The following is a 22,880-nucleotide window of genomic DNA, read 5'->3' as shown; positions in this document are numbered from 1 at the left end:
AACTAAAAACAGTCTGTGTTTTGACCTGTCTGCTATTTCGTTAAAACCATATTGTAAAAGGCAAAAAAGATATGTTTTTTCTGTGTGTTGTTGTCAAAGCATTGTTCACTTCAGGAAACACCTGTCGTACATTTTGAAAAATATGAAAGTGCTGAATTAGAATAGATGCCATTATTAATTAATTTTGTCATAAAAAGCTCACAAGTTATAAACTGCTAGCATCCATTGTTGTTAACGACCCTACATGTTAAAAGTGCTTAATGTCCACGAAGTTTTTTTATAGCTCAGTTCCAACAATGTTGTGCTAAAATATTGATGGTAATCTTTTTGTTTTAGTTTTCGTGATAAATGTCGTGGTCTTATTTGGATTGTTCTGCAAACGAATAAACTTGTGTCGTAAACTCCTATAATCTAATAATCCAAAACGTAGTACACAAAACCTTAGGCCAAACAGAATTAGCCGGTTTCTACAGTATTGTTAAAAGTACTGTATGTCCACGAGGTATTCTGAAACGTAATGGGTATTTTACATGTAAAATATTTTTTCAGGTTCCCACATTGTTGTGTAGAAAAAATTGTTGGCATTTTTAAAACTTCCACGATAGATGTCATTTACTCATACTCTATTTGGACTGTACTGTAAACGATAAAACTTGTGTCGTAAATTGGAATGTATGAAACAAAACCTAAGCCAAATCACACAGAATTTTCAATATATGTTTCGTCAAAGTTTTTCGGCATCTTCAGTTTCCGAACAAATACAAACAGGATGTAAAATATATAAGTTAGGTTAATACAGTAAAGCAATTAACCGCACAACCCGTTATGGAATTGTGGCCACATTTATCGTCTAAACATGGCACACAAGGATTTACAAATTCTGCCGTGGCGTTACAATTCTGCCGTGGCATTTTTACAATGTGATGTGTAACTGCCTTTTGCATAGAGTTGTTTTGTTGCGATTGGAATTACAAGAATAATAAAAAGCAAAATAGAATTAAATCTAGAAAATCAACAAAACGACGGCAAATTTACAGGTTGAAACCAATAACCAGGTGGAAAAATTCAGGTTGAAATCCATTAGTAAAAGTAGGCCACTAAACTAGCACTGTGATATTAACAAAACTCGATTAGTTTAGTGGAAAATCGACAAACGGTCTTTTCAAAATCATCTCAAATATTCTAACCACAGCCACCCGGTCATTATGTACTGTTTTTCGTTTCGTTTAGAGGCAAAAAGTCAAACACTACAGTCACCTTGAAATCTATAAGTAATAAACTATCCAATTTCGATCGACTATCATGATTATGTAACCGAAACCTTTGTAGTCCGCAATCGTTCAGCGCATGCGCATAGCAATTCCTTGTCTACGCATGGTTAGTTTTTATCATACACCGATAAACAATATTCAGTATTGTAAGGATTGGTAAAACTTAATATTTTAACTACAAAACATCCTAAATTAAATCGCAGTGTTTACTGCAAGCGGAAATAAACGTTTCGTTCAAGTCTATATTTTGAAAAAACGACTACTCATGTTGCAGGCTTGTTTACATGACTCAGCAGTTCTGGAGAAATCACGTCCGTGCTTTACTGTGCAAAACACTATGATGTTTTTTGTCCATTTAAATATGCGCTTCATAAGTAAAGTAACATCAACATTTTGGTAGCATTTTTGTTATGTCCCGCATATGCTAAATATATTAACTTTTTTAAATACCCCAACCAGAGTTGAAATAGTAATTTGACATATTACATTTTACAGTCAGTATGATTGTACAAGACTGCAAACCAATACCTTCAGGTATTTAAATGATGGGAGTGTTGTTAGGTTAGCGTTTGTGCAATGAACTATCAACTGTACTAAAATGGCTATTAATCCATTATACCTTGTAGACGCACTGCCCTGAAAATCATCAGCAGTCACAAATATACCTGTTTGGTTTTCAGGCTGTTTGACATAATGTATTCTGCATAACTTTTAACACCTTGTAACTGAAAGATGTTATACCTATTTTTAGGTACACTTGTATGACATGCATGTGAGTATTGGCTGGTTTTTCTCACATTTGAACTGTAAATCTAAATACTATAATACCGTATAAAGCTTGAGCTTGTTATGGTAGTAATATAACTCCATTACAAGCTTTGGATAAACAACCACCAAACAACTATTCTTTTGAACGTTTGCAGTTGTTGCCACACTGCTGTGTAAAGTAAAACAGATGATGATGATAAAATTAAGGAGGCCAAAATGTGTTGATGTTGTACAGAGGTCAAATTGGGACTCTTTCAAAAACGTTTTGTTGAATAAAATGTAAAGTATAGTGATGAAGCTGTGTAGTATGAAGTAACATATTCCGACCCTTATGCAGTGGACTACAACAAATTCCAAAATTAAATGTGATTTGTAAAGTTACAATGGTATGTGTTGTACTTACTGTGTATTGCTTGACAACATTCATCCATATTAGCGTTATAAAACCTTTTTTACTGTCTGGTAAAGTTTATTTTCTATTTGTTTTCTGTACAGTATCATGGACGCCAAATTTAATTAAATTTTGGACTTTTTTCTTTTGTGTTTGCTTGACTGGGTCACAAAACTTCCATGCTAATGAGTTTCACAATATTGTACACAGTGTTATCATCCTGTGTGGCGCCACAACTGCCAGTAGCGATATGACAAATGACTTTATGGTTGTCATCCTAAATATATGTATAACCAAGTAAATGTGACAGAGCCAATACCCCACCCATGTTTGCTTGTGGCATGAACATGAGAAAGCATGTTGCCTGTTTACACCGTTTCCTGATTGCCATGTCGAAAGTACCACCCAGTACTTCCGGGTAATGTTGATCCATAGTAAATGGCAATCAAAGCACATCTCCCACCAGGTTTTAAACATTAAACTTTTTTCTGAAAATAACTCAGCTATAATATGATGCATTTACGTGTTTCATTTGAACTCAGTTTTACTACAAGCATATAAAACATTTTTTTTACTGGAAGACACACTTCTAAAACCGTTTCCTTTCTGGGGTGCATAATGAAAATACACCATGTATTGTAGTCACAACAATTTTGAAAAATCATATCCAATACATTATGTCCAGAAAACGATAAAAGCAAGTACTGAGAAAAGTCAATTGTAGTCTAGTGTCATACAGACTATTTACAGCTAAGAAGCAGTTATGCATAAATTATTAAAATGTGATTGAATTTTGATGCTGTTTCAATAATGATGTAAACACATTTTAATAATTGCACACAAAAAACAGCTTTGTAGCAGATTTGGAATTACATACATTATGTTTCACATATTTTACTTTTAAAAGTGTAGTTATGCCATAAGTATTTTTATTGGTTAGGCTTGTTAATGTATAAACCAATAAGTGATAGCACCTTGAAAACCCTTCTCTATTCTTTGACATTCAAACCCATGTTATTTCATTTTCTTGCTGTATACACAATTATCACAATCACAAAAGACATTACAATGCAGAACAAGGATATGAGCACAATATTCCATGTGATGAATCCCCACTTCATACCAGGAATCAATGACTCAGTCGCTGTAAAAACTTCATGATATGTGTTACCGAATTATTTCGGCAGGCCTGACAAATCGATCTTATGCACCAAGCCTGCTTACTTAATTCGTAACCGGTCCAGAACCCTGCAATAACGGCTCACCACTAAAGCCAATTATACTCCCTCACACTGGTTTAGCTTATGGGCGCGACTTATATTTAAAACAATGTAAAAACAAAGTTACACCGGGCACGTGGCAACCCACCACCAACACCAATATCACCACGTTTCACGGCACCCAGAGAAAAAGCCATCTCTTCGACTAGTGACGCCCTATTTAAAGCATGCGGAACAGGAAGGCACATTCCGGCGCAATCAACGCTTTCACAACTAATCACTCCTAAGGGGAAGCAGCGAGGGTGCCATAACACAAAAACGGTGCCACAACGAAAAAGAACGAAAACAATAAGTGACAGTGACAAAAAATAACAAGCAAATAAAATTTCGCTACCTATGTAAAGAAACAGTTCATTTTATTTGATTTATGACAATGATTAATTTATTTCAACTAGAAATTAAAGTATTAAACAATATGGTTTATCTTACACAGAGCAATATTAAGATACATACTGACTAAATGGAAATCAAATAAACATTTTCATTGTGTCACTGCAGTAACAAAACGGAAAACATGTATAAAGTTAACACTTTTTTATGCTATTACATTTTTAGTGCAAACAAAACCTGAATTAAAGTTGTGTAAAACAAAACTTTCTTACTATCAAAAACAGGAATGTAAATCATAACATTTTTTGGCCCAATAACCCCATTTGATAACTGCAGTGTGTAGTTTCCAGGCAAGAGATCCTAAAAGTATAACAATAAATATTTTCTAAACATAATCAAAGTTGATCAGTGAACTTGCTGTGTTTTTTTATTGTACAATGGCACAACACAATAAAATGAATTTGCCATTTATTAAAAAAAAATATTTTAAAACATTACCTGGATATGCACAACATATTCTGGTGGATTTGTTTCAGAACAGTTAATTTTTTTGAAGTTGTTCTCAAAAATATTGAACATAACCGTTTTTGCAATAATACTTTACAAAATATAAACTAACCTGATAAAAATAACACAGAGCTGAAAGGTTTTGGCTTGGCAAATACTTTGATTTTACATGCTATATTTACTTCACAGGTTGCATTTTCAATGTATGGTTGATCTGAAAGTTTTAAAATGCACTTTGTAGTAAATGACCCAATAATTTAGCTGCAGTTAGAAAGCCTTTTTATTGATTATATAGCTATGCGGTCCAATTTTTAACATTATTTCATCTGTGGAGAGCAGTTTATTTTTCTTTTCAGCTACAACTTTATCTTGCTCAGTATGTTCTACAAGATTCTCCTTCAAAATTCATTACACACATTTAGTGGTGAAATGCTTTAAAGTTTTCACATTTACAGTTTTTTTTACATGTATATTTTTAACTATCACAAACTGGTACATACTTAGAATAGTATTGTACATATGCTACACACTGTACAATACTCACAAAATACTTTGTTGCATTTGGTAAAATTAACTTGCATTTGACAAGTTTTCCATCATCTATAGGCTTTACTGTAAAATTCTCATTGACATTCTGCAAGTTGAAGAATTTATTGCAATCAATAGTGTATGACATTTGGACAACATTTCCTTGAACATAAATTTACATAAACCACAGTAACATTTATATTTTAAGGTTACACTCTGCATTTATTGTTATACAATGAGCTAAAAGTTTAAAATTCAAATGATTTACTTTTTGCCTCAGAGATGAGGTCAACAGTAATCTTGACCCGGACAGTCTCTCATTTATTTTTGAATTTTTGTAAGTGCACATCTGATTTTTAGATGTTAATTAAACTACTTAGATGTTAATTAAACTGTTAAACTACCTGTGAACCAATTTGCAATTGGAGTTCGCTTCCAGAAATAGTACTTTGATTTCCTTCTAAATGGCATGTAAAGTTTGCAAGCTGGGGCGTGTGTTTTGTTAGATTGAAGAGTGGCAGTCCTGACAGAATGACTAAAAATATGAAAAAAATCTGTAATTCATTAATTTTTGTGGTACAACACCATATGGTGAACAGGAATTTCTTGATATAAACCAACATAAACAGATGTTCTTTGTTTTTCCAACTGTGTAGTGATTTCCTATCCCCCAAAGCTGAAAGCGACATGTTTTCTATTTGTTTACTTAATTGATAAAAATGAGTTTTTTTCGTATAAAAATTCCAGATATGAGGATAGAAACACTTACCTTTGACACAGAGACCATTCGATCCATCCCATGTGGCATTAGGCAAGCAAACTGTTGGTTGTGATCTTATTATTCCAGATTCATACACCAGTGTGCCATTGTGTGGGCATCGAAACCATCCAACAGAATTGTACTGTCCAAATTTTTCCCCACTTCTCAATTCTATGTGTAAATTTGTTGGGCAGGCTTTAAAAAATATTGAAAAAGGTTTTAGAGTTAATTTATTCACCAATTTCACTTCAAATAAATTGGGTGACAAGCAACAACTGTGGTACATTTGTTGATGTCTTTAGTGTTGCACTACATATAGCTAACATAAATAGTTAGCAATAAAGGTGGTATGTAATTATCACATATATATGTTTTACTAATATAGCCTACATCAGTGGTTCTTAACCTTTTTATAACGACCGAACCCCTATGATTTCTTCAGCCTTTGGTCGAACCCCAAAGTTACATCCTATAGGTTTTTAACCCATTTTGTTTGGTGGGTCATAATTAGTTTTTGTTCAAACGTAGTGGCCACAGTTACTGTCTGCCATTTTGTTTAATTCTGACATAATCATAAAAGCAACTTGTTTCATGATTGCTTTAATTCCGGCAATTTTTAGTTTTTACTAAAATAAAGCATTCTAATTTTAGCATCTGTACACAAACATAAAAAAGATGAAGTAAAAAGTTTTTGCTGCCAACAAAATTTCGTTGTTTTTCTGCTTACGAACAATTCTCTTTGTTACGTCAAAATAAGAAAATTAAACCTTAGTGCATGGGTGCACAACCATTTTGCTGGGACGGCCGCATTGCACATTCTAATTTCACCAACGGCCGCGATTTACCTTCTTATTTTTGTTTTAAAATACGTTTATATCATGTATTTATCGTCTAATAGCGCCCAAAAAAATCCAGATTAATTTCTACCTTGGTGCACAGATTGAGCTACACAGCGAGGAGATCAGTCTTAAGTGTTTATGATGTCATAATCTATATTGTGATGCTTGTGGTACCTGTTTTGTTCGCATTGATTTCACACAATAGGCGCACAAAAAGTCTGAAGCATATGGATACTAGGCTGGTAATACTCTTTTTAGTACCACAAAAACTGTTTAGTGCAGTTTAAAACACACCTGCCTATAAGTTTAACCTTCAAGTGTTTTGATATTTTTGTATTGTACTTCAAAAAGACCTTCGTCAAACCCATGATTCGGCAACGCCGGGGTTCGATCGAACCCCGGTTAAGAATCACTGGCCTACATCCTGAATGGTAAAACCTTTAAAACACTTACTTTGAGCATACAGTATCAGGTTTTCATTTGAACCTTGTAATGGTTGATCACAAGTTACGGATACATTGATTGTTTCCTGAATAGGTTGGGTTAAAAGTGTTGATGTCACGTGACTGCTATTTTTAATACATGTAACGTCTGCATGATTTTCCTCAAAAGATGCATGGTAGTTGTTTACCCGCCATAAACAAAAGTTGATGTTATTCGTGGTGGAAAAAGTTAATGTTGCACGAAAGTTTATTGATACATTTCCACCATTTTGAAGATCGTCTAAGGCCTGAATTGTCCAAGCATCTGCAAAAAAAACAATTGAAATTTTGTGTTTGTATCTCCTATAATTGCTCTGATAACAAAACATCGGTGAAAGACAATACACTTCGATTTAACACTAAACTTTGTCCGAGACTGAGCCAATGTATTTGCATTCCAGTTGCGAAAAAACTTTGTTGGATTTGCGCAGTGCACAGAAAGACACATCCTATTAACATTAGCGCACACGCGCATTTAATTTGCCCAGAAATAGGTGACATGATTTGCTTGATGGTTGTCACATGCTGTCTAATGGTAATACAATGCAATTGAAAAACAACCAAAAATATGTTACCAATAGTACAGGCGGGTACAGGTATCTGAAAAATAATGATTCATTAACCAGCGCCGATATAGTTGGAAGCTGTAACGTGTTGAAAAAGGATTGTTTCCTACTTAATTTAAGTTGTTTAACATGTGTGATTGTGATCTGAACAAACGTATTTGACAAGTAAATCAATCAACACCTCAAGCATTTAATTCCACACAGCTGTAAACCATATGTTGTCACCTTTTGTTGACTGTTTGTCGTTGACAAGTGTACGTATATTTACATGTTGTTTCGAGCGATATCATATTACCACTATAACATAACTCAACTCTTGTACTAATACAAAGTGACTACGGATATAATTGTGCACGGACGAAGTTCAATTAAGGATCAGATCCAGCAAGCTTCAGGTTCGCTACAAACCCACTGGTTTAAACATTTATTTCATGGAGTTCGAACCCAGGACGCTGCCACGAAAGAATCGCGATCAAGTTTTTTTATGTATGTTTATGTATAGGTTAAGCGCGCCGGACCATTTGGTCAAGTTAGAACCACAACTGTATCCACACAATCGCAGAAAACTGCTCCGTGCTGATGCTACAAAATGTATCAACGGATGTAAAAATCAAGGGATTTCATGACATACTAATGATGTAAAAATAGTGACACCTATCACACTAACCACATTCGCCATACGTACAACAATTCTCTCGTCGGAACTATTAATTCTTTTGTCGGCCTATTTTTATGACTGGTTTGTAATTTACGTGCGCTGACAACATATTGGGTATTGATCAATTGTTAAAATTCTTACTTACAGTAAACTTAAAAAATAGTTGCGGCTACACTTACCAAACGATTTCTAAAAGGATAAAAGGCAACTTTATTCGATGATTTTAACACTGTGTCGATTTCTTTAACAATAAAATTGTTGCAAATAGTTAGTAGCTTGTTGCAGTTAGAATTAAAACAAAACATGTACATGTTATTATTTACCTGTCACTAAATTGTCATAGGCGAAAAATCCAACCAGCACAAACACAGTTTTCCAGCAATGCATTTATTCTTAAACTGTCTACATTTCCGCATGAAGGTTTGACCGAAGTGGTTTTGTAGAACGACTAGCCGAGAAAATTTATTAACAAATAAAATCCTAAAGCAAGGAAGACTTAATCGTTGTGCCCCCTTTTTATAGTTCGATGCTTTAAATGTAGCACATTTCTGCCCTTTTTAAATCTAGGTGTCACAAAACACCAGTGCAGTGCTGTAACAATAAACATGCAAATGAGTATTCAAAACATGGGCTAAATTCAGTATTTGTGGACGCTTCACAAGGTCATTTCACATGGTTGTTTAAAACGCTATATGACGCATGTGGCTGAAATCTCGGATGGCTTTACACCAGTATTATTAACATGCTTATTACAAAATCGTAGTAAAAAATTCTATATACCTGTTTAATCAATTTTTACCAACAGAATAATCTCGTATAATGTAAAAAATTAACATTTCGTGTAATTACGTCACACAAAAGTCCAAAAATCATGAAGACGATATTATAAATATGTCACGTGATTGCTCAAAGGTTTCAAGCCATCATTTTTAAATTATCAATCTTCGACCTTGATTGTTAATCGTTACTATCAAACATCTCTTGCTTTCTGTCACATGTACCAACATATCGTTAAAACCCTTAAATCTCTCTATATATACTATATATACTGTAACAGAAGCACTTAACTCAAAACAAATTAATATACGTGCAGGCTATTCAATCAATTGCAGAAATAGTTTACTAATACGCTAAAACCCCATCTAATTATCGTCCATTTGGGCTTAACCAACATACAAGATAAATTCTCATGGCACAAGGCTGCATCCATTTTACGCCCCTGTCGTTGGCGCGACTTTACGTGTTTGTTAATAAGGGTAAGTTTGTTGTTATTTACGTTGACAAGAACCCCTGTTCGACAAAAAGAAAATTTGTATCGACCATTTTTCAGCAAATCTCGTTATTCACCTAAAGTGTATATGCATATCAAGTTTACGGCAAATGTAAAAGTTAGCAACGTGTAGTAAAAAAGAGCCCTTGTTTGCTTCCATGGTCCCTATGTTGTTTGTTCAACTTGCGGTTTTTTTTGCCTTCAGTGTTTTCGCCGGATTCTGTTTTTAATTATTAACCTGCGTGTACAAGCGTTTTATGTTGGTCATTAAGTGAGGCAATATCACTGCGTCAGTTTGTTTTAATGAAGCGTTATCCCTTTTCAATAATCTGCAGGTGACTTTCAGTTGTGTTGACATCTCATTACACCAAACTATATCGCAAAGTTTTCGGATAATGTGAGGTAAAATGTATCTAGTAACCAGCAATTAAAATGGCATTGAAATATATTTGATGCCAACAAGCAGAAATGTAGTTATTTTACGCAAAGTTAGGGACTATGGAATAAAAGTTAATTTCAGATTTGGAAGTGACTTAATGCACTGGTAAAAGTTCTTAAAGGTTTTTCACATTTTTTTATGTATTTTATTTTTATTAGTATTAACCTATTGCCGTTCCAATTGTCGTCCGTTACTTTGAATTTTCTTTTAGGCCAATCGTGACGTGGCATAGACAAATTGGTAAATTTTCCAGTCTTTTGGCAAGTTTCCATTAAATGGGCTTGATTTAAGCCTGATTTCCTTATCGGCTATCGTTGTGACGTAATTTTGCTTTATAGTTTGGGCCCGTGTACAATTTTAGTTGTATATCGAAGCAATAGGAAAAGACAATTATGAAACTTTAGGATCTGTAGTTGTTACAGTGTACAATTGAGCCGCTCCTCGCGTTTGACCAAGTTGATCCGTCAACATTCCAACCTGTCCGAAGAAGACCAAAAGCCAATTGCCCTTTGTTAGAGTTAGTTGGGCCGGACTTCGGTTCGATTGCGGCCTTGAGTTTCAAGAAAACAGGCTTGATTCGGGCCTAGCTTCACACACGTCATGTTTGCAGAGTTTGATTAACTTTGGGCCTGTGCTAATGTTTTTGACAAAACAGATTCAGGCCAGGTTAGGAGTTTGTACTTTTGGGTTCCGGCCGCCATTTAAGTGGTTCGAGCCGCTTACAACGCTGCAGTGAAAAGCTGATGATAACGTAACGGTACAAACGATATAAAGCAGTTTAATAACATATGACTGCTAGTGTGACAATGACGTGATAAAGCGTTCACGCAATAGAACATAATCATTCTATAAAGTCATTCGTGGTAATTGCACTCATGTGTGACGTCAATACACGAAACAACTTCCCACGTGTTAACTTTATTGCCTTTATTGTCCCAGCGGTCAATATGTTTTAACGTCTAAGTCTTGAATCGTTTTTGGGATTTCACATATATTTTCATAGGATACTGCAGTACTTTACCTATCATGCTTCCGATCCGTGAGCACCACCTTAGAAGCGCTTTGATTGGACTTTTTCTGGGAGTCAATCTTGCTGCAGGTAAGATATAAATATTGTCTGCTTTTTTACGAGCAGAGGTGTGCGGTTCAACAGCTGGCGTACCCATTGTGTTGTGACATTGGTTTCATTGCTTTAAACCTAAAAAACTGAAGCACCAAAAATGTTTTTGAACATGAATGCACTCAACTTAATTGCGTTTTTGATGAAAAGTGACGTCATAAAAATACTAAATACCAAAAAGAAAGTCGTAGTTCAACAATAGTCTTGGAAAAATAATGCCTGGGTTAACCCAGTGGTTCCCAAACTTTTTTCTTATAAGGCGCATTTAAAAAAAACAAAAATTATTTGGCGCACTTCGAACATTTGAATAACAAATATATTTGAATTTTTTATTTCAGTTTAAAGGGGGGTGTCCTGGGTTCGAACCCCGTTTTTTTTTTTCACGGGGTTCGAACCCAGGACACCCCCGGGGACGAATCCCGATCAAGGTTTTTTATGTCTGTATGTGGGTCAGGCGTGCCAGACCATTCGGCCAAGTTCCTGCCCTACTTGATTGATTTTAATTTCAATATTTTGTGCGGCACACCTAATGACATGTCACTGGTGTGCCACGGCGCATAGTTTGGGAACCACTGGGTTAACCATTAAAAATCGATGTACTTTTGCGAAAGTATAGCCGCAACAACCGTTAATTTATAATGTTGCTTACAAGAAATATTTGCATGCACTGTTTGTTATAGCACCGGCTCGACTAAAACGAAATATATACTTTTTTACGCGGTTCGAACCCAATTTTTGGGATTGTCATAAAAAGACCAAGACACTTTGAAGGCCTCTTAAATGTTATGTGCTTCAAATTTATTGCTTATCTTTATGTTTAAATTACGCCATGTTGTTCTCTTTTTTGCTTGTTTCGGATTTAAGTTTGTATTTGTTGTTTTTAAAGTACTTTTACAGTCGGGCCCCACTTTGAAACTCGATCCAGCCCATTACTTATATGAAGCCACAATCAGTTCTTGTTTCGGTTGTTTTAGTACTATAAACAATATGCTGTCACCTAAGCTGGTACGCCAAATTGTTTAAACTTACCAGGAATGGTACTAAGTATAGGTAATGTATGTTGCAGGGGTGGATGTCAACTTTACATCTTCTTTTGAACCACACCAGACCAGAGGATCATCTGGAACTCTTATTGCTACAATTTCAAACACTCCAGACCATTACTATACATGCGCGGCCTATCTCAACAACATAAATTATAAGAATGTAACATAAAATTTACATCGTGACATTTTAACTAACCAATTTGGTGTAATGCGAAAGATTAACATAATACCAGGATTAAAAATCAATGAACAATAATACTACTCGCTACATAGTTTTTCGTTTTAAAACTACACGACTAACATCAAATTGTTGCTTTAGACCAGGGGTCACCAAACTTTTTTCACTGCGGGCCGGATAAGTTTAATAATGGTTTTCGCGGGCCGCATAGTTTAATGCCCCAGCGCCGTCTTTCTAAACTTAGTCCTCGAGGCGATTTTTGTAAAGGCGCCAAGAGATGGTCTTTGTACAATCGTATTTAAAATCTGGTAATGCGACTGTAAAATTGTACAGTTGATCTCATCTTCCGAGCAATGCTGGTATATTACGTCACAAGTAACAAAATAAGGCTATTGTTTGCACACAATTAACACTTTTAGTCGTGTTTGTGACGTAACAAACCGGCTTTAGATCAATCTTGGGTGTTGTTATCCTATGAAACTAGGTAATATCAATTGTACATATCGCACCAGGAAAACTTTTGTAAGAAGTAGATTAATATTTGAATGTTACGAAGTTATCTATAACAATTTGGCAAACCAAAAAATGTGGTCGCGGGCCGTAGTTTGGTGACCCCTGCTTTAAACCATTGTGGTCCAACTTTAATTTGTTGCAGGCCATTAAAAATCGTTAACTTACAACGATATTTTGCAGGTAAAACGTTTTTCTTGCACAAACACCAGGGTGACTGTACACTGCATCAATAGATATTTTTTATGTTCTGTAGTTTTCTATCCAGTAGGTGCCGTAAAAACAAAAATCCAATTAGTAGCCGTTCAATACAAAACAGGTCCTACACTTGATCTTAGCTCTAAAGAGCCGAGAGAACTTGGCCGAATGGTCTGGCGCGCCTGACCCACATACAGACATAAAAAAAAAAAAAAAACCTTAATCGGGATTCGTCCCCGGGAGTGTCCTGGGTTCGAACCCCGTGAAAAAAAAATACAAAACAGGTCAGGAACTTGGCCGAATGGTCTTGCGCGCCTGACCCATACACAGTACAGACATAAAAACCTTGATCGGGATTTATCCCCGGGAGTGTCCTGGGTTCGAACCCCGTGAAAACAAATACAAAACAAAATTATCTCGCGGGCTACAATTGGCCTGCGGGCCTGCAGTTGGACCACGCTGCTTTAAACAAAGTTCACCTGCAAAGATAAGATCATGAACTCTCTGTTTTTGTTGTTTTTATCAGCCCATACATTGTTTTGGAAATACTGCCCCAATTGAGGTCGACAAAGCGCGAAAGTGGTGTTCGAGATTTTTGCTCACGCCTCCTTAATCTTTAATCATGGTACATTGACACATTACCAGATGCACAAAACTGCTGTGCCAAATGTTGGGCTGAGTGACAATTTTCTTCAAATTAATAAAACGATTTATCGGACAGAAGGTAAACTATATAAAATATATATTTGGTAACCCCTGTTTGTTTCATTTTCAGCACATAGTTCTTTGTTTTGCGCTTGTAAATTTTAGTAACAGTACACAAATTAAGTTTAATCACCAAAAAGTTAACGGAAAGTTATACGCAGCTCCCCATGATTGCTAAATAGCCCAGGGATCGGCAACCTTTAAGGCGACGCGTCCCAATGTATTTGTTATTTCCAAATGGTAATGACTTAGCGTGCCAACATTTTTGTGCCTAATAGTGGATTGTGTCACCTGATCTCACTGGTGATCACTTTTGCATGTTACCGAACAGAAAAAAGAAATGTTACAGTTTGAATTATTATAAGAAGTACCTTAGCATAAACACGCAAATCTATTGGCGTGCTATCAAAATATTCCTCGCCTACGAGAGGTTGCCGATTCCTGTTTCTGCATTTTTACATATTTGGCGAAATTGCTGAAGTGTTTGCTCAGCATATAACGAAAGTCACGTATAATGGGGACGTAACTGGGAGCAAAGAAGCCGGTTAACCATTACCTTTTGACATTTATTTGAAATTAGCTAATGTGAAAAAGGGTACGAAACCATGTTACAATAAACACGACAGTTTGCACTGAAGCATACATTTGTTGTTTACAATCAATAATTTCATAACATTTACTGGCGTTAGCATAAAACATGAAACGAACTAGTTTCACTTTAATAGCGCTAAAATATACATCGCATCGCGGATTTAATCCAATTGGGGTGCTACCCTATCCATGGGCGTCCGCAGGAAAAAATACAGGGGAGGGCAAAACTATCTTCACATCGCCGTTCGATAAACGGTATTTCAGAACAAAAATCATCTGACTGTGCTACTCATTCTTGCCAATCCCAAAGTAGCAAAATAATACAATAAACACAGTATTAAATATCACTGAAGTATGTGGTAGGTTGGCAAATACTTTTTAACGGAAGTAGGATTTACATTGACCAACCTTATCAGATGTAACAACAAATACAGTGAAGATATCACATAATGCCTGTTTGACACATCCAACAATGACGTAATAATATGCTTGTTACCGAACTATTGTTAAGTAATAATGTTCGATTCATCTAATTTGTTGTAAAACCTTATTCTGTTCTGTTACAGTTACAGTTGTAATAAAGAGGTGGGGACCCACGACGTCTTCCATTTACGTTCCAGGAATAGTTTTTGTATCACACTGTGTGAATGTTTATTGTGTTTTGTTTTAAGTTGCGGATTCTCCGACCGTTTGTGTTTTTCTTTTTTCCAGGGGGGGGGGGGGGGGGGGGGGGGGCACGTGTCTGCTTTTGCCCCCCGCTGCGGACGCCCATGACCCTATCCAACATTAGGACTAAAGTAGTTTAAGTTTTGATTTATGCGCAAATTGGTAATGTTAGCAAACTTAAATTGTCGCATAAAGTTAATTGCCCAAAAGTTTAGCCCCAGGACGGCATTTACTTTTGTAACACGGTTAGCTAATATACGATTGTATTTGGTCAAGTTCTTGATTTTTTTGTTAGAATTTTTAGAACTCAGTAATTTGTTGCAATATAAGTAGTTGAACTGCGTAAAGACAGCAATACTGGTACCGTTAATTACCATAAAGCTGTCAGTCAAATCTCGCATTAACCAGCTTATGAAAGAATGCAAGTGTAACCTTGCTTTGTAGATAAGGTGAAAACAGCTACGACCTGTACAAGCCATGTTTGCTCGACGTCGTCATGGTTTGAATAGCAAAACCATCGTCGGTGGGCACACACGCTTGAAAAAGCAGCGTTAGTTTTGACCTGACAAGGATTTGCCATTTAGGGACGCAATTTTGTTACTTTCAGAAACAATCAGACTTGCAAGTATGACCTCTTCGGCTCGGGTTTGGGCTTCAGATTGAATAAAACAGGCATGATTCAAGTCCGACTCAGACTACACATCACATGATCAAGTTGCACAAGCAAAAATCACAAACAGACTTCATGGAGGAATAGGTATGATGTCAACACATCAAAACCTGCAAAACAACTGATCCAAAATAATGCTGCAATAAAAACGGCAAGTTATCACGAAGCAACGGCAATGGCTAGAACCGACGGACGTTAAGATGCCACAAACAGAAAATGTTTATAGGCGTCACAACGCATAAAAAATGTTTTTTGTAGGGTGTTCGGGCACAAATTTATCGAATAATTTGTTGGACTAGTTGGGATTTTGCGAAATCATAAATACTACACAGTTCTTTGTTTAAAATGGTTTGAATTGATTAGCTTAGTCTTACATAAAAAACGCTTCGATTAAGACCATTGAGAGCTGTAATTCAGGCTGGACTTTTAGGGTTCAGGTTAAATAAACCAGGCTTCACACTGGGACAAACTTGTGTAAGTTATTCTATTTGGATAAGTCTTTTAGGTATAATTCGGACTTAAAAAAATGTTTTGGTTCGGGTGCGGGCTTTTGCCTTTGAGTTCCGTGAAAATAACTTCATATCATTAAAATATTTTGTTGTGTGAAGTTTTAACACAGACGAACAAAATTTGACGGCTTAGTTGTGAGTCACTTTTTGAAGCTCGTTTGCTGCAATGCCTATTAGAATCTATCATCGCGGGGTAAAGTATTTCTGGTCCAGTCTGAACTAACAACAGTTGTTATCTAATATTGTATGCTAATGGTTTCGGCGAAAACATGTTTTTAGCACTTTTTAATGATTTGGCTTGAAGAAAACAAACAAACAACAATTCAGTAGGCAGTAGTTGAAACACCGTTTTGGGGTAACAATTGGAGATAAATTTAAATATCGTTGTCACGTTCCAAGAAGGTGCATGTTAGTACACGAACATAGTATTTTTATGTTTTATGTACATAGTGCAACGTACATTCTATCCCTATTAAGTATTACATTCGCACTTTTCCAATGCTTCCTGTAATAACGTGCCACAAATCAATAATTTAAGAGAAAAAACATGCGTGACTGTCCCAAATCAAGAAACACATAGTACAACAAGATTGGTCACGCGTTCACACAAAAAGATTTCGTGGTTGCATATAAGTCGAGTTACTTAAATAGTTTTGTCATAGGTCCAGATTCAAAAAAGTTAAAAAAATAAAAAGTTTTAAACACTTCTGTCAGTAATGCTACAGCAACATGTGTACATCATGCATATTATAGCCCTTTTCGGATATAGCTAATGGGGAGACACGCGGTACAATATGACACTTTTGGCCGGGCCAAACGTTGACAACAGCAAAACACAAGATTGAATTAGGCACTAAACGTTAATTTACTCCTTGCAAAAGTATAATGGTACCACGACATACAGGATGCATTTTATCTAGTTTTGCAGAATTACTTCGTATGGCAATCGCCGCTTCGTTAATTGCGTAGTGGTACAGTTTTAATGGTCACAATCAACCTCACACAAGATTTCGGTAGGATGCTCCTCGCTGTCCACCTAGAAATCGCAATGCGGACGCCAGTTTAAAAAACCTTTTTACATAACAATGATCAAGTAACTAACAAACAAATGATAGTGTACGTAGACGTAATCAAACGACCGTCGAAGTCCACATCCAACGGCTTAAAGGTCCGAAAATCGACAGAGTGATCCGCTACTTGAGTAAGACATTTTAAACAAACTGCAGACATGACTAGCTGTTTCGACCTTTTGGGACTCAGCGGTGATTTTTTATTTTACCAACCTTGCATGACCAGCTATATCCAAACATCACTACAAAACCTCAAACTAACCTTGCCATAAGTTTTTTGTGGGGCATAGGTGCTATTGCCACTTAGAGCTAACAGTTTAGTTTAACAGAGTCCAACTAAACCAAACAAATATGTGTGATTGCAAAACGCTAATGGAACCAGATGAAAAAAATGAAAGTTTAGTTAAACAAACAAAGTTGCTTGTAATCTAATCTAAACTTAATGTTGTCTGATGCAACCTTTAAAAAACAAACAAAACGTTTTAACTGTCTTACGTAGGGTCGTTGAGTCGTCTTCATATTCGGGCGATTTATCTCTCTGGGGTGTCGCTGTGTAAGATTCTAGGTTATTCGAGGTAGTTAAGTTTGTTAGAATAATATAAAGAGATTAATTTGAAATTAAAGACAATCTAGTATAAGAGAGGACACCTAGCAATGCTACGAGTAATGTGAGTGGTTGCGTGCAAATATTTGTCCTAATAAGCGTTTTTTTAATTGATAGTACTGGCACATATACGTTGTAACAAAAAACGACTGCCTCGCGATGCCACAAATATATGAATGGCTGTTGTACAACATACAAATTTACCCGAATTTGGAAAACACTCATTTGATAGCCCGTACTTATCCATATGTGTTAGAGCAGGGGTGTCCAACACGTGGCACGCGTGCCAAAAGTGGCACGCAGAGCATTTGAAAATGGCACGCAAGGTTTTGCACATTCAGGTGGTAAACAGCAGGATTTGTCAGGCAATTTATTTTTTTTCTATTGATTCTTCTTCGCCTTTATTCTAAATTTAGTAAAGATATCAGTCAAGGTTACACAACCGCCACTAATTAAATTGGTCGTTTTTTCAGCCCCGTTGCAAACTATTTCTATCTTGTGTCGCATAAACGGAATGAAAGGTTTCTGGAGTATCATACACTAGTTTACTCGCATTGGACGACATATTTTTTAATAAATAAAAGGGTTTTACATATTGACAAAGTTTTCGGATTGAGCCCATACCAAACGTTGGCACGCGAGCATATTTCAAAACCAAAATTGGCACGGCGGTGTTTTCGAGTTGGACACCCCTGTGTTAGAGTAAATCAACACTAACGGGAAATGCATAATTTTGAACGGTTAATGTTGTGGGAAGAAAGTAATAAAAACAATTTGAGTCAAACAATTATCAGTTATTATCGCGTTTAGTTTTTCGCGGTGATAAAAGTTTGTTAAAGAGGGCAGAAGTAATTTACCAAAACTTTCCAGTTATTATGCACATTACAAAAACAATTATTACGTCATTTTTGCAAGCTAACATGGACAGTTTTTATAAACACGTATCTATTGAACTATATTGCACAGTTGATACGTTTGTATTTTTTGTGTGGTGATAGGCTTACCTCTCGGACGGTATTTTTTTATGCAACAACCACCGATCAGCACAAGAAGCATTAGAACGATAAGAGCAATTCCAAGTATAAAATCCACAAAAAATTTAAACGAACCTGGGAAAAAGCAATATATATTTGGAATAAAGAGCCAGGTTAAAGTAGATTATATGCCAAATGTTACATTAATTTTACTAACTAAATCACAATACTGTTTTGCACACAATTTGGAGATAGGTACTGTTTGTTTGTTTGTTAGTATAACTGTTAAAAATACTTTGGTTTTTAGTTTCATTTTCTAGTTAGTTGGGCTTTGGCGGTTCAATAAACAATTTGTTGTGACATCCACAACAACTTACGCAATGTCTCAGTACCAGGTTTTGTTTCAGTAAACTTGGCAGTGTGCGTCTCCGAATCGAGTGCAACAGGTGTATTCGGAGATGTATGCACTTCGGGAAGCGAAGCATCTGCAACATATTGTTTAAAGTTTTGGCAGAATCACCTTTTATATGATTATCGTTTTTATTAGTGCTTTTGATGTTCTGTTGTTTGGAAACAAAAGATGCAACAAAACAATTTTGTACTAATATTGTACTATTTTGGTTTAAAAATAAATGATTGTAAAATCGTTTTGCAATAAACGAGGCAAATTAATTACACATGTTAGACGCAGGATGAATAAAATGAGGATGCTTGCCGTAAAAACGAAATCGTAGGGGGTATAATCTGCGGATAATAATAAACGACAATCAGGACAATATATAATAGGGTGCTTTTTCGCACGACTTGGTATAGATAACGATTTTCCATGTGAATGGACGCCCATTTTTTGGTTATTTGATGCACATCAATACCGTAATAATTGTAATTTATCGTAATAAAATCGTAATTTATCGTAATATCGTAATTTACTGCAATAAAAGAATCAATGCTGACTAAAAAGTTTAATGTCCTGAAAAAAAAACGCGAACCAAAACTGAAAAGGGTTTTGTTATTGTCTGGAGTATGTTACCTGTGGTTTGAATTGTGTTGAGGCAGAAAGGTTTTGTATCCCACGTAGCATTCTGTAGACAAACAGACATCTGAGGTATTCCGTAATAACGTGGTTTGCATGTAAATTCGTGCTTAGATAGATAACCCTTGTTCGATGGAACGTCTTGTTTAACCCCAGAAATGTCCAAGTTGCCACAATCTGGCAAAAACAAACATTTGTGTTAACCAAAAGTGAACAAATGTGGAGAAGCGAGGCTTTTAACCATGTAAGAATTATGCGACGCAAATGTAGGCAAGTTTTGGCCAGTTGACTATAATTTGTGCGATCTAACGCATTCATCATTTTTAGCCATACGTCATTTTTCGGATATAAGAAGAGAGGTCTTTAGTTACAGTAAGCACAAAGCGTCGCATAAATAACTAAAAAATTCATAAATCTATTTTGAGTTTGTAGTTCTTAATAAAAAGGTGGTATTTAAGCCGGCCAATTAAGCGGTTTGTTTTGATTAAAATTGTTCAAACATGGTTAGTTGGGCGGCTAAATTGATGTGTAAAATCTTTTAAAATAATATAAAAGGAAAACGAGAAAGAAAAACAGTTTAAACCAATATCCAAATTCACAAAGATCATTTTGTTTGTCACAATAAAGTAACACAATCCAAAGCTTTCAATGGCCTTGTTTTCAGAAATATTTACCAGAAACATTCAGGTCGGTGATATAGACATTTGTGTCAATTTCCCACTTTACAGATCGATATTCAGGTTTAAAATGTGAAATAGAAATTTCAATAATCTGCAATGTTGTTGTGTCTGCGCCATTTAAAGAACATCTGCACCCAACAAAATGTTTTCGAATTTCATGACAGTTGGAAAATAAAAAAATTTTAATCTATTATTAGTTAATTTTTTGTTCCAAATCATTTCTGATTCAACTTTAATTGCTTCATTTTTAATTTCAAACCAGAGTAACCTATATGATTTATTGCTTTTAAAAATAAACACAATATCCGTTGTTTGCTTCATTTCTATGGGATGCCAAAAATGCACAAGGTTTCTAAATGAAGCAGATTTTGCTTACCCTATATACATGCCAGGTACAGATTCGTTGTAACACTTCGCAAAACCACTTTGTAGTTCAGCAAACCCGAGGGCCTAAAAATCAGGTACGTGAACAATGTAGTGAAATAGAAAGAAAGCTTGAACCATATTGAAAGTGCCTGAAATGTTATCACTTGTTGATTGTTTGAGGGTGATATGCTAGTTTAACACCGATGGAAGTTTTGGAAGTGTGTTTTACTTACATTATGAAACGTGATGTTGTTTAGGTACGCTGTTGCAATATATAAACCTGCTGGAACGTTTGAAATCTTAGCAGTAACTGTTCAAGACGATCCACTGGCTTGGTTTGTTTCGGGGTAAACTGAAAACTGGACGTCAATCCCTGAAACAAAATGGTCATGAGTACATTAAAATGTTTTAAATTTTCTTATATTTAGGTACGTTGAAAATCCGAGTATGTAGCATTTGGATGCCATTTTGTAAAAAAATAGAAAACTTTTGTTTTATAGATTTCTCAGCACGAAAAATCCTGCAGAGCTTTATCTCATTTTATTAGCCATAACTTTTGACTTGTGACTTAGCCGTATTTTTGTAATTAGCGTACAACGTGCGACATTGCATGAAATATATTAGAAATCTAAATGAAGGTTTACTAAAATATTTCAAAATGAACTCAGGTACTGGATTGAAACACGATCGGTTCCCTATATTGAGTCTAAAGTGAAATAGTTTTAAATTGAGTAAAACTTCACTAACCTTTAACAACAACTTTTTGAAGTATTATAATCACCAGCAGTATCAAATAATAACACTTTTTAAAAATTCGTTATAAGCGAACATTATAAGCGTAATTTGTTTGCTCCAATGTAAACTCGAGAAATACGAAACTTTCTGTGTTGTGGCACTTTATTGCATTTAGATTGATAAAGAGTGATTATATCCTTTAGTCTTGGTCGGGTGAAAGCTTTCAAATAAAACGGCTTTCGAGTCAGAATCAGTTTGATTGAAAACGCTTTGCACATTTAGTAAGAGCAAACTCCTCTCTGAATCAAACGCTAAAGGGCATGTCTGTTGAGGATGGAATACCTGCAAAATAGTTTATGTTAGTCACGGAAGAGCTACAAACAGCCTAAAAATGCAATATAATGACGTGTCACCATGCAACGGCCATAAACACAATTACACAAAGCATAAAGTGAACAATTCAAAAAGAGCGTCATTTATCTAAAGATATCGCGTAATAAAAAATAGCGATTTCATCGGTCTGGCGATATTACGTGCCTGCTTTTATCCTAACAAACTGTCACGTGATTATAAAACCGGACGCTATTGGCTTAAGGTGAACAATGGTAGAGACACGAGACGGGTAACAAACAAGTTTTACCACGAACAGATCTTGAAAACGTTAACAAACTTTGATAACACTGCTTTAACGTAAAAAAATCCTGATTGTTCTAAAACAGTGGTTCTCAAACTTTTTTGACCGCGACCCAAATCTGAGTTTTATGAACATCTCACGACCCAAGCCTCAAACATCAAAAAATGTAACAATTTCGAGGCCACGTTTTCGCCGCATATGAGTCTGCCCATTTAAAAATGGCTGCAGGTTTAACGAGTTCGATTCGACAATACTACATAACACAACACAAATTGTGGCTTTGCAGCACCATGATCATTGATAGAAGTGAACCCCAAATCTAAAAATGTTTCTGTGTACGAATACTTACTCATCCTCAAACGCTAACTGGTACATCTCCGCGTTCAGTTTTGCATGATTAACTTTTATTTCCCGTTCTATGACGTAACAATCGCCATGTGCGTAACAGCAAAAATCAGAACGCTATTGTCAGTATGTTGCAATGATTAGTTCATTTTACTGT

General features: G+C 35.6%; 1 protein-coding gene and 1 long non-coding RNA gene across 4 annotated transcripts; one reads left to right on the top strand and one right to left on the bottom strand.

Annotated features, from left to right (window-relative positions):
- The first annotated feature begins 1,727 nt into the window (after positions 1-1,727).
- On the top strand, positions 1,728-2,572 carry LOC145214723 (uncharacterized). The gene is made up of 2 exons (XR_013857105.1): positions 1,728-2,043; positions 2,195-2,572. It is a non-coding gene; the product is annotated as an uncharacterized LOC145214723 (long non-coding RNA).
- Positions 2,573-3,017: 445 nt separating this feature from the next.
- LOC145214721 (uncharacterized) lies at positions 3,018-12,393 on the bottom strand. 3 transcript variants are annotated; one of them, XM_080083309.1, is made up of 7 exons: positions 12,239-12,393; positions 11,111-11,295; positions 5,845-6,030; positions 5,480-5,610; positions 5,092-5,181; positions 4,539-4,761; positions 3,726-4,400 (listed from the first exon to the last, which is right to left on the bottom strand). In XM_080083309.1, the coding sequence occupies exons 2-6, from the start codon at positions 11,253-11,255 to the stop codon at positions 4,726-4,728; spliced, it is 588 nt and encodes a 195-aa protein (XP_079939435.1). In that variant the 5' UTR covers positions 11,256-11,295; positions 12,239-12,393; the 3' UTR covers positions 3,726-4,400; positions 4,539-4,725. The 3 variants fall into 3 exon arrangements, with proteins under 3 accessions (XP_079939433.1, XP_079939434.1, XP_079939435.1); XM_080083307.1 differs by lacking the exons at positions 11,111-11,295; positions 12,239-12,393 and adding an exon at positions 7,128-7,500 and having other exon boundaries at positions 3,018-4,400; XM_080083308.1 differs by lacking the exons at positions 11,111-11,295; positions 12,239-12,393 and adding an exon at positions 7,128-7,500 and having other exon boundaries at positions 3,018-4,400; positions 4,660-4,761.
- Between the last annotated feature and the right edge of the window lie 10,487 nt (positions 12,394-22,880).

The sequence above is a fragment of the Phallusia mammillata genome, chromosome 2 (genome assembly GCF_965637545.1).
Source record: "Phallusia mammillata chromosome 2, kaPhaMamm4.hap1.1, whole genome shotgun sequence".
NCBI lineage: Eukaryota > Metazoa > Chordata > Ascidiacea > Phlebobranchia > Ascidiidae > Phallusia > Phallusia mammillata.
This window is presented reverse-complemented; position numbering and strand designations above follow the sequence as displayed.

Bases quoted from the DNA above. Each gene is read 5' to 3' on its own strand.
- LOC145214721 (XM_080083307.1), bottom strand. From the start codon at position 7,485: ATGTTTTGTTATCAGAGCAATTATAGGAGATACAAACACAAAATTTCA. The intron at 6,031-7,127 runs GTAAGTGTTTTA...TATTTTTTAAAG, and splicing joins CCTGATACTGTATGCTCAAA to CCTGCCCAACAAATTTACAC. The intron at 5,611-5,844 runs GTAAGTGTTTCT...TCATATTTTTAG, and splicing joins GAATGGTCTCTGTGTCAAAG to TCATTCTGTCAGGACTGCCA.